General features: G+C 43.5%; 1 protein-coding gene across 1 annotated transcript in view; it reads right to left on the bottom strand.

Moving 5' to 3' along the window:
- The window catches only part of NDFIP1 (Nedd4 family interacting protein 1), a 34696-nt gene extending 22229 nt beyond the window's left edge, over positions 1–12467 (bottom strand). Inside the window, exon 1 of the mRNA XM_048861613.2 lies at positions 12171–12467. Coding sequence (XP_048717570.1) covers positions 12171–12215 — 45 coding nt within the window. The 5' untranslated portion in view covers positions 12216–12467. The remainder of the gene's footprint in view (positions 1–12170) is intronic.
- Positions 12468–12865: the final 398 nt, after the last annotated feature.

Below are 12865 nucleotides of genomic sequence, written 5' to 3'. Positions count from 1 at the left end.
CAAGTAGGTAGGACAAGGTGAAGTAATCTGGGGACAAGGAATGATGCAGGTAGTTTGGTCATTAGGGAAAAATATTCTCAATTTGAAGAACAATTGTATTCTGAAAGAAGGCATCTGAGTTATCACTGCGATATTGAAGAACAGGTTGGAGAAAACATCAAGTAATCTAGGGAACAATCCTGTAACATGCAAAGGTTCAGACCCAATGACTCTTCTGTCTTCCCCTTCTATGAAGCATTGGCCCAATTTTAATCCCTGAAAGTTACACTTGAAAATGAAAACCTAAAATGCTACCCAAGAAAACTGCAACTATGTAGTCTGCTGAGAAATAAGCTTGCATAAAAATTCATGACATTAACAGCGAATGAGGTAAGGGTCTGGCACACTAGATGTTCTGTTATTACTCTCTGAGTAGCATCACCCGCTATCTTAACAGTGGAAGGAAGTGTCCAGCTAAGCCTCTCTAATGTTTATAAGTAAAAAGAAGGAGGGTGGGGGGAAATTAGAGACTTGAGAGATGTAATTCCAAGGGGAAGGAAAGTGAAAGTGCTGGCTAAATGACATTGTCAAGGTTCCTTCCCCACTCTGAACTCTAGGGTACAGAAGTGGGGACCTGCATGAAAGACCCCCAAGCTTATTCTTACAAGCTTCAGTTAAAAACTTCCCCAAGGTACAAACTTTGCCTTGTCCTTGAACAGTATGCTGCCACCACCAAGTGTGTTAAACAAAGAACAGGGAAAGAGACCACTTAGAGACATCTTCCCCCAAAATATCCCCCGAAGCCCTACACCCCCCTTCTTGGGGAAGGCTTGATAATAATCCTCACCAATTGGTACAGGTGAACACAGACCCAAACTCTTCGATCTTAAGAACAATGAAAAATCAATCAGGTTCTTAAAAGAAGAATTTTAATGAAAGAAAAGATAAAAGAATCATCTCTGTAAAATCAGGATGGTAAATACCTTACAGGGTAATCAGATTCAAAACATAGAGTATTCCTCTAGGCAAAACCTTAAGTTACAAAAAGACACAAGAACAGGAATATACATTCCCTCCAACACAGCTTATTTTACCAGCCATTTAACAAAAGAAAATCTAACGCATTTTCTAGCTAGACAGGAGTTGGAAAGCTTGCATTTCTGATCTGTTCCCGGCAAAAGCATCACACAGACACACAGAACCTTTTGTTCCCCCCACCCCCTGCAGATTTGAAAGCATCTTGTCCCCTCATTGGTCATTTTGGGTCAGGTGCCAGTGAAGTTACCTTAGCTTCTTAACCCTTTACAGGTGAAAGGGTTTTGCCTCTGGCCAGGAGGGATTTTATAGCACTGTATACAGAAAGGTGGTTACCCTTCCCTTTATATTTATGACAGACATAATATTACAAGATATGATAAAGAAGAAAATGCACAAGTGACGTAAGGGGGTAGAAAAATATTCTTACAATTAAGAAGAGTTTAGAAGATTCCAAGGCCTGCAACATTCTAAATAATTATATGAAACAGATTTTCCTTCTAATGAACATGGTACACAGACATGCCTTGCAGCCTTTTTAATGTTTCCAGGCATCTTAAATTCAACTAAGTGCTCATTAACAAAACAATAAGGGTTCATGTGGCAGGAAGAATGAATCATCAGGCCTCAAGTGGCCCAACATTGCCATGACAGCACTAGTCTTGCATTTTCCATGTAAGATGATGCAGGGACCTAGTACACACAATTAAAAATGCTTTATTATCCGCTCTTTCAAGAGATATTTTCCCCCTTCAGGCTACTAAAAAACCGCTCACAACAGGAGAATTCTGATGTAAGCACAATTTGAGTTAAGTCAGAAGGGGGCTTTTTCATTCACTGATCTAGGCCAAGAGTTACTTTCCCTTTGATTCACTGAAGTCTTTTACTTTAAGAACATTCTTTTTTGTTGGGTTTTAAAGAAAAAAAAAGTTGAATTAAAATGTTAGTAGACAGAGCATTAGTTTTAAAAAAACATTCAGCTAAGTATTTTCCCCTCAATTACTTAGATATTGGAGCAGTAACATGTGCTGTGGCTACAGTATGTGATGAGGTCCTGGAATATTCCATTCCCAATGAAGCCATGGGCAAGGCACTCACCCTCTGTGCCTCAGTTTCTCCTTGTGTAAGAGGTGTATAACAATATTTACATATTTCACAGTACTGGTATGAACTTTAACCTTTGTAAAATGCTTTGAGAACTTTGGCTGAATATTTTTCTACTGAAGTGCAGAGTTTTCATTTAATAACTAAAATATTTTTATTTTAGCAATCTTTCAAAACATACTGTTACATGGGCTTCAGATATAGTATCATTTCTGAAATGTCTTTTGATTAAACTCCATGTCTAAGTTACCCACAGATCTCACACACCAATTCGAAACAAGTGTTTAAAAATCCATACCCTGGGTACTGAATAGCATATTTAGATAATGTGTTGTATAGAGAATCAGGAGTAAAATCTGCAGTTGACATACTACTCAACAGCACTACAAGATAGCTTTTGTAATTTTTTCAAAAGTAATCAGATTTCCTACCAAGTTCTAACTCTTAAAAAGCCACAGTCAGAAAACAAGATGCTTTAGAAGAACATCAGCATGTGATAACTCGGGCATCCAAAACTGAATCTAAGAAAAATTAAATTAAATTAGAAGATTATTGCAAATGGAATGGAAAAAGACAAAATGAAATCCATTCTCCATGCTTTTCTTAACTATTCCAAGTGCAATCCTACAGAATGGAACAGGTGCGAAAATGTCTGAGTAGAATGACCACAGTCACAAAGCAAACTGTAATCAAACAAAATAGCCTCCAAGAAAGCTTTTGATTTTTTTCTTGTATAAATCATTCTACAAAACTGTGATTTATTACCAGCAGAAATGAACTAATGCAGATCAGTCTCTGATATTACTGCCCTGACAATACGGCAGTGTGCAGCAAAACAAGCTCTAAATAAAACTCCATGCCCAAGTGTTCCTGAAAAAAAAAAAAAAAAAAAAATCAAACTAATGGTCTCAAGATTGGTCAGGCCAAATCAAGCACTCAAGATCATCCCTACGACAAGATTTGAGGGTGGGAGGCAAAAAATAAGGAAACAGTTTCTAGCTTCCAAGAGGTATTTCGAAACAAAAGAGAAGTTATAAAATATGCCTTGATTGTGTCCATTTTAACAAGTTCACGATCAAATTAATTCATCCACCATTTTTAATGAGTGAATTTTAAATTACATTTGATTTTAATTTGACATCTTGTAGCTATTAAGCCAATACCTGTTTCAGTACTGCTAAACATTAATTAGACCTCTGTGCCTGGAAAGAACAGATGAGCTCTGCAGTCTTGGGCCACAATCCCACAAACACTTATGCACATACTTAACTTTACTACTGTGACAGGGACTGACTACTCATGGTAGTGAAGTTAGGTGTGAGCATAAGTGTTTGGAGGATTGAAGCTTTAGCAAAAAGATGACAAAGAAGTTTAATTATTTTTTCGAACTCGAACATTCTTGTTTTTAAAGTTCCTTAATATAAAGTTTCCAACCTTTAAAAAATCCAATATCATTTAAATATCATTTAAAACATGCAACAAAGATGACTGCTTTAGCATTTATCCAATAATCTAGTTGTTATCAGTGATCTTCTATGATTCTTTTCAGAAGAATGTGTTAGTCTGTAGTCACAAAAAGAAAAGAAGTACTTGTGGCACCTTAGAGACTAACCAATTTATCTGAGCATAAGCTTTCGTTTTATGCATCCAATGAAGTGAGCTGTAGCTCACGAAAGCTTATGCTCAAATCAATTGGTTAGTCTCTAAGGTGCCACAAGTACTCCTTTTCTTTCTATGATTCTGTTTGTTCCATTAAAATTTAATCAATCAGTTTTTGGAGGGTTAAATCACTAAGAAACCTTTTAATAAAAAGGATTCACAGACTAGAAAAATTACCATTGCCACTAGTTCACAACTGTATATACACATTCAAAGGAAACTCTGATAAGTACCTAGCAACACCCGTGTTACTGGGCAGAATCTACACTGAATATGTATTTCAGTTACTGAAATACATTGCTGACAACTTCTGGTGTGCTCAAGCAGAATTGCTGAACAGTCCCAAAGTGACAACATACAAGAAGCTCTAACTGCAGATAACTTTCATCTAATCTCACATCTCATGCTGTTTCTATGGTAGTGTAAAGAGTTCTTTGAGATTTCTAAAAGGAAAACACTGAAGTCACAGACTGCATAAGAATCAATACCAAAAGTTACAGCCTTTCACCACAGTGAAAATCACAGAAGCTGTGAAAGCCAAGTATAAACAAAACACAAGAAAACACTTTCAACGTATGTATTGCTGACAAATTAGAGACTAGTACAGAGAGCCAATAGCCTCCCTATATAAAGGTTACAAGTAATTTCCATTATAAAGCCCTATTTTTGTCCCCCTATAAATCTTTGACTTGAAATGGGATATGACCTAAAACTGCCATATTTACTTTAAAGGCAAAGGAAACTATTTTTGCAATCTATGAAGGAGAAAAAAGAAACATTTCTGAATTTGAGTTAGTTATTTAACATTTGAAATGTTGACTTGTGTGTGACGTTGCTTTGGGTCCTCCCAGCTCAAAATCTCCAAACTTTCTAAATCTCCCTGAAAATTCATGCAAAGAGAAAAAGTTGTAATTAAGCAAAGCGATTAACTGTTTTTTATTGTAGATAATTTTGTGCCCAATTTTATGTCCATTGATTTTAATGAGAGTTGTGGCCCAAAGCTACTCACATTAATGTAACAGGAAGTTTTTTGCCATTCACTTAAATGAGAACAGGATCAAGCACCACAGCCCTGATCCTGCAATTTGATACATGTAAGTGAACCCCTGTAAGGCTCTACCCACACGGATAACATAGAATCATCTGTGGCCTTTTCTCAAAGGACAAAATGGGTGTTTTCTTCAACACTGTTTGCTCAACTGAGTTAATTTAATGCAACTGAAAAGCCATTTTAACACTCATTAAGACACAGGCTAGGTGTTTGTCTACACATGGAGCGTTCTTAACTCCGTAAGTGGACACACTTATTCCAGAATAAGAGTGCCTTGGTCCTGTTTTGCTTTGTTCCAGAATGAGTGCCTTGTTCATAGGTTAAGCAAAACAGGAACAAGGTACTCTTATTCTGGAATAAAGCGTGTCCACACATGGAGCTGCTCAGGAATAGCTACTGCACTTGAAATTCACACCCTACCTTAATCCGAAACAACTTTCAAATGTAGACAAGCCGTCCGACCTTAGGGTACGTATATACAGAAAAAGCCGTGCACGAGTCAACCACCTAAGCAAGCTTGAATCCAGCAAGCACAGGTAACAATAACTATAAAGACAGTGCAGCGCATGCGAGCCAAGTACATACCTAGGGTCCGTGCTGGACTTCTACTCCCTGTACTGAAGCCAATATTGTTACTCATGCTAGCTGGATCATTCAAGGCGCCACCCTGCATGGTAAGGCACATGACAGGCCTCTTCACTCCCCTCTATCTCACTCAACTGAGCTAACAAGAGTGAGGAAGAAATAAAAAGCACCCAGGCCCCTTGGAAATTTCATGCCATCAAAACTTCACCTAAATGACAAAAGTAGATTTACCGATCACATCCACTAACTGCAAGAGTTAAATAACAAGGAAATGAATAGTTGTGGACATAATAAATCTAACCGTGCCCACACAATAAAGCATAAAATAAACATGTCCTTTGCATTTGTTTTCATGCCTTAGCAATTAAAACCTCACTTCAACTGGAAAACTGAATATAACCTTAACTACGGAGTTGCTACTGATAACCTTTATATTTAGTTACAATTTCTTAAGACTGCTGGATCTTCCCAGATTCTTAGGTACAGCTACACTGCAATAAAAGACCTGGGGCGCGCTCCTGGGCTAAAAATTGCAGCACAGTCATTCAGGCTTGGGCTGGAGTGCAGGCTCTGAAACTATAGGGGAGGTGGGCCTCAGAGCCCAGACTCCAGCTTGAGCATCTACACTGCAATTTTTAGCCCTGCAGCCGAAACCTGAGTCAATTGACCAGGGCTCTGAGATTCAGTGCCACAGGGTTTTTGCAGTGTAGACATAACCTCACCCTGAGCCACTCCAGAGGCTGGAGAGGCCCTCAGCATAACTTAGACAGCCCTAGAAGCCTGTCTAAATTATGGCAGCTTCATGGGGCTCCCCTATGGGACACAGTGCTACCGAAAATTTCCACAGCACTGGGTGCTATGGGCTCATTCCCAACACATCCCTCCCACTTCAGCCCTCCTCTGGCATGTCCCCTATGCCACATCTTATGAGGGGGGTCCCTGAAAGACCGCCTGAAGCTGTCTTCCGCAGTTACCCTGGCCAGCTCCTGTAAGCTGCTCCAGCCCCTTTTCTCTAACATAAAGGAGATGGAGTGGGGTTGAGGATCTCACCATATATGACTTAAATCTATTGAAGAAATACAGCAGACTCTGAGCCTAGTGAAAAAACAATAACCATATAAAGCAGAATATACATGATTAGATGAATTGTTGCATCACTTTGACAGCACAAGCATATACTATTTTTTATCAGTATCATCTCATATTTGAGCCAATCACAATGCTTAAAAATGCCTAAAGATTAGCTTTTTTTTTAAATCAAAATCAAACATGATTTTTAGGTTTCTCTTATTGGTGAAGTGACTTAGCCTCCAATCGTGCACCGAGACAGGGCTTATGGCGGATACAGGGGCCTGCACACAGTTCTCAGTAGAGGATCAGTACTGGGAAAGAGGATAGATTTTTTTTTTTCTTACACTGAATTTTACCATTCGTTCCTGTTGTCTTTAGGATATCTAGACAAACCCATTTTTTCTGAAACAATAACTGAATATAACTTCCTGTTTTTGGAAGAAACACTCTCTTAAAAACATTTTACACATGTGAGTCGTCCCATGACTCAATGGGGTTGTTTAGGTGCATAAAATTCAGCACATGCCTAAGTGTTTGCAGGAGTGGGGCTTAAATTACCATACTGTCCAGGATAATACATCTAAACCCCTTATATTTAGCTTGCCATGGACCAGCCAGTAATTCACCATTGCTATTATACAATCTGAAACCCACTGACAAATTAAAATTAAGAAAAATGTTAAAAGCAGGATTTCCACCCTCCTCTACCCTTTCATAATCCTGTAGTGTAAAAAATTAAGTGTGTGATTTTGAGGTATGAGCCTGTTCTATGGGTTGCTTTCTGGGAGCACAGTTTGTCAGTTGACCAGTTCCTGAAATTAAATATATCCACTGTGGTTATTAATTCAGGGCTATATTTCATGTCATAGTCACAAGTGACTGATTCTGATTCACTGTTGTCATTACAATACATAGCAATATGGAATAAAATTGATTTAAGTTTGACATCTTTAGTGTTAGAAAATGATTCTCCTCATCCTTTCTACAGCTAAATGTCAGCTATGCATCTTTATTTTCATAGCATACGCTTTTGGAGCAAGACAAACTACAGCATACCAATCAATCCAATAACAACATATTTTTTTAAGAGAAGAAAAGAAGAACGGAGGAACTAAGCTTTTTCCCCCTCTTTCTTGCATGTCCCTTAGGGTCCTGAACTCCAATTACATTTACTCTCAAAGATTCTGTATTGTGACAGCCTTTTCATGGTACCTTCCATTTTCTGATGCTCTTTTTGGAGCAGTGACTATCTTTCTAATCTGTAAAATACCAGGAATACTACAGCACCATAGTAACAACAACCCTGTTATGTGCATGGTAAAGAGGTTAGCAGGACCTGGCAAAATGACAGCTTTGATTTCTTTACAGAGAACAGTATAATGTCATTCTTATCAGTCAGAGCGGTAACTAAAGAGTAATACAATATTCTCCTTCTAGGGAGCAGCATGCTTCCTCCCCATATACCCGTATGGGCTCAGGACCCAAGACCAGAATTTGAATCCTTCTGTAACACAGACTATGGCTTCACTAGAAACACTGCACCAGCACAGAGGCAGCACTACATACTGAGCCACTACAGCACTTCCGTGTAGACACCCACTACACCAGGGGTGGGCAAACTTTTTGGCCCGAGGGCCACATCAGGGTTGCAAAACTGTATGGAGGGCCGAGTAGGGAAGGCTGTGCCTCCCCAAACAGCCTGGCCCCCGCCCCTATCTGCCCCCTCCCACTTCCCTCAGAACCCCCGACCCATCCAACCCACCCTGCTACTTATTCCCTGACTGCCCCCTCCTGGGACCCCCCATCCAACCCCCCTCCCCCGCTCCCTGTCCCCTAACTGCCCTAACCCCTATCCCCCCCCCAGCCCCCGAGAGGCCCCCCAGGACTCCCATGCCTATCTAACCCCCCCGTTCCCCATCCCCTGACCACCTCCCCCCCAGAACCCCTGACCCATCCAACCCCCCCCCGTCCCCTGACTGCCCCAACCCCTATATACACCCCCGACCCCTGACAGGCCCCCTGGGACTTCCACGCCTATCCAACCCGCCCCGCTCCCCATCCCCATCACCTCCGCCCCATCCAACTGCTCCCTGTCCCCTCATTGCCCCTGGGACCTCCTGCCCCTTGTCTAATGCCCCCACTCCCTGCCCCCTTACCATGCCACTCAGAGTGGCAGGACTGGCTTATTGGAAAGCCTGGGAGGTGGGTGGGTGCAAGCCGTGCTGCATGCACAGCAGCGTGGCTGCGGGGGAGTGGGACAGCAGGGGAGGAGCTGGGGGCTAGCGTCCCCGGCCAGGAGCTCAAGGGCTGGGCTGGACGGTCCTGCGGGCTGGATGTGGCCTGCAGGCCGTAGTTTGCCCACCTCTGAATTACAGCGATGTCAGGTTCTCCAATTGCTGGAGTGAAGCCACTTCCCTGGGAGACGGTAGCTAAGTTGATGGAAGAATTCTTCTGTGGACCTAGCTATCTAAATCAGGGGCTAGGTTGGCTTAACTATGTCTCTCAGGGGTGTGGATTTTTCACACCTCTGAGCGAAGTAGCTAGGTCGACCTAACTTCTTTGTGTAGAACGGGCCACACTCTGGCTATGTCTACACTACGGGTGCTACAACGGCACAGCTATGTAGACACTTCCTACAGTGACAGAAGGGGTTTTTCAATTGCTGTGTGTAATCCACCTCCCTGATTCTTCCATCAGCCTAGAACTGTCTGCACTATGGTGCTTCTTCACATCCCTGAGCCTCGCACCTACGCTGATCTGAATTTTAAGTGTAGACCCGGCTTCTGACTCTCAGAGGCGACATACAGACTAATGTTTAAATACTTTGGGATCCTGAGATAGAAAGTGCTACAGAAGTGAAAATATTAGCGTAAGAAGTTTGGGGTGGAGGGAGTTAAGCCTTTTTAAATATCTGAGACCAAAAAAAAGACTGAAAACTTTCTTAATGGTGAAAACACTTAAAAACTAAAAATATATATTATATATATTAAAAGACTAAATAGAGCTTTATCTAGCTTTTAGACATACATAAAAAACTCTAACTACGGAGTTGAGAATAATCATGAAAAATGTAATCCTAATGGGAAATCATTTTGAAAGTTTAAAGCACTCTGAAAAGCGAAAGTGATGCTTTGGTTTAGTATCTACAGCTTATTACATTGTCATGGTAGTGACACTATAATAAGTAGTAGATAGTAAATATTTCATATAAATTCATTCTTTCCTCAAAAAATCTAATAGGCTTTTCACTGCCCGTACTGTTGGTTTACTTTCTGCACTTCACTTAGCTAGAACAATTAAGACCAGACAGGTTACCTTCCTAGTTCTGATGCACTAGCACAATGATGCAATATTTGAATTACAAATGCAGGAGAATGTTTAAATTCAAAATAAAGCATTATTTTAATTAGAAATGTTTTAGTGACAGTAAAACCATTAATTTAATTTCGGGTTTGGTAATTTTCAATACCCGCACACATGAGAAACCTTTATTTTGGAGACTATTTCAGATAGGCCCTTAAAACAACAAAACAAAATTTAAAAAATTATCAAAAGGAAACCTTCTAGCAAGCTCAGGCAGACCCTGGGTCTGCACTGCATAGACAGGAAGAGAAGATAAATACTGTGTGAAACCAAAACTGAAACTAACAGAAACTATGTACATCAGTGGTATGTATGTGCGCCCGCGGACTGACAAGGGAGCCCGGCCGCCAGACAACCAGCTGCGGAAATGCCACACTCTTCTGGAAACATGAATATGTTATAGCAACAGAAAGGTTGGGGACCACTGATATACAGAATCAAAAGATTTTTTGTAATGCTTTTATACTGATCACAATTATTCTCCTTTGTTTAAAGTAATTAAGGCCCCAACTCTACATGTTAGAATGTGTGGATGTGAGGGTCCACTCGTACTGTCAGTTGCAGGACTGAGGCCTTTGTCTGTCTCGTTTAGAGTTATGTGTCTTCAAATATTTTGCTAGACACATGGTCCAAGCCATATACATTGCCTTGCCACAGAAAGCCTGAATCATGTGGAGTGAGGGGATGGAATTCAGCTTCCCAATATGTGGGCAGACTGTGGGGCTCCACTTCAGCTTCTTTATTGTTAATAATAATTATTTGTGTATCATAAACAATATGCTCAGATAAGGAAAGTTTCTGCCCAGATGTAAAAGGAAATCTAGAAGAGGGAAAAACAGAAATTTAAAAAAGATTAACTCTGCTTACGGACATTGAAGAAGAAAGTAGCTTTTAGGAAATATCAGAATAAGATAGCAGCCCTGACGATTGGGAGATCATTAAATGCAGTAGCTTGCAACGTGGAATTGCACATAGACAATTAAGGCCCTGAGAACTGGGATTGGGAGATCATTAAATGCAGTAGCTGCAACATGGAACTACACACAGACAACTAAGAAAGAAAGAAAATTAGCTGAACATCAAGACTAGCAAGATCACTTTAAGTGCAGATCCATCCGTTGTTGCGCCCGCGTCTCCCCCCGTCTGCAGCCAATGGCCAATTTCATACCAGTCTACAGAGAACTTCCATTCGATCCATCACAGAACAGGCACCAAGCACTGTGTGGCTGCTCGACTCATGCCCATCTTCCCAGGCAGAGCTCAAATGGCATGCAAAACCTTATTCTGACCCTCTGTGCTTGGATAAGTTTATATATCACATACATTATATTATCTCAACAACATACATCTGAATTCCCAAAATTAGGGGTTTTAGTTTAGAACTCTTCTATCCAAAAGACCTATTATGGAGAAGGTGCTTTAACCCGTCAGCTACAGTGAAAAGTCCAAAACACCCAAATAAATGTTACATCTTCGGTTTAGTTTACTCCTGATTGAACACTATTATCAGCACCGGGCAAATTCCTCCCATTAAATCATACTGATGCTAAGACAGGATTCTGCTATACTAAGACACATCAGACACCCCCCCCCCCATTCCACTTGTACACTCCCCCAGGCAGTACTGTGTGTGCATGCAATGCCCCCAGGCGCAGTGAAGCCCCCACAGTGTATCTTGTGATCACACTGCTGAGCGTGGCCTAGCTGATTTTGTGCAGATTTTCATGCCCGCTTGGCTGGGCTGCGTTATGGCCAGGACTTCTGTTCCCGGAGGCTGATGTCCAGTTGTTCCCCCAACCTGTAATTGTAGGCGTGCCATGGGCTCTTAGCCAAGGGACAGGCATTGGCTTTTTGAAGGGGGGTTTACAATCCACACCGTAGTTTTCCTTGGATGGTCTCCCGAGCCCAGGCTCTAGGGCGGGTCTCCCGGGCCCCTCCACCCACCGGCGGCCCAGGCTGCAAGTGGCAGGGAGCTGCCAGGGACAGGAGGAGCGGCCCGGGGAGCCGTGTGTCGCCCTGGGTGCTCGCGGCCCCACGCCCACGGCAGGGGCGGCAGATTCGCGCTGGCCCAGGGCTTGGGGTGCCCGGCAGAGCCCTGGGGAGGCGGGGCGGGCCTGGCTGGCTGGCTGGCTGTGGGGTCACCCCCCCACACCCCGCGGAGGAGGGGCTCTGCTCCCCGCCCCACACCGGGTCCCACGTCCCCACCGCGGCCGCTCCCTATCTCGGCCGGGGCGGGGGAATCGGCTCTCCCCGGAGCCCCATCAGCCCAGCCGTGCGGCCTAGAAAGCCGCGGCGCTCGCGTACCCGCCCTGCCGGGCCTCACCTGCTGGTATCGGCCACTGCTGGGCTCGGCGGCCGCCGCCGCCATGGCGCTGGAGAGGGAATGTCAGGCGGAGAGAAGAGACCGGGCGGAGGCCCCGCGGGGCTGGCTGGGGTCGGAGGGCGCAAAGACGAGTCGGGGCGGCTCCGGAGGCGGCGCGGCTCCGCTCAGACCTCCCCCCCCCTCCCCGCCGGCCTCCCACACTGAGTGGGCGCTGCCTGCCCCTGCTGCTGCTGCGGCTGGAAGCGGAGGATCGCAAGCGCAGCGCTGCCGGGTCCCTCCCTGGCTGCAGCCTGCTCAGCTCCCACCGCTTCCCTTCCCCCCGCTGCTGTCACACTCCCTCCCTCCTCCCTCGCTGGCCCGGCCCTGGCGCCTCTCCTGGCTCACTCCTGAGCCCGGGGGCCATCCCTCACACCTGCCCTCAGCCACGAGTCAGCGCGATACTGATTGCGGTTAATCGGTACGAAGGGGAACGAAGGGGCATTCCCAGTTTCCCACCTTCTGCAGCAGCCAAGCACTTTCCTAAGGGCCGGCAGTGTGGAGCCTTCTGAAATTGCTGCCTTGTGCTGTCTGACACCCTGGTGTCATGTCATGCCATACTAGATCCATCCTAGGGCCGGATCCTACAAACCCATTCCAAGCCTTAGCATTTCCCATTTTTTTAACAACTGACTGACCACCAGTTAACGAATTGGGAG

Source organism: Caretta caretta, chromosome 8 (assembly GCF_965140235.1).
Source record: "Caretta caretta isolate rCarCar2 chromosome 8, rCarCar1.hap1, whole genome shotgun sequence".
Taxonomy (NCBI): Eukaryota; Metazoa; Chordata; order Testudines; family Cheloniidae; genus Caretta; species Caretta caretta.
Note: the sequence above shows the minus strand (reverse complement) of the source record. Positions and strands in the feature narration are given on the sequence as shown.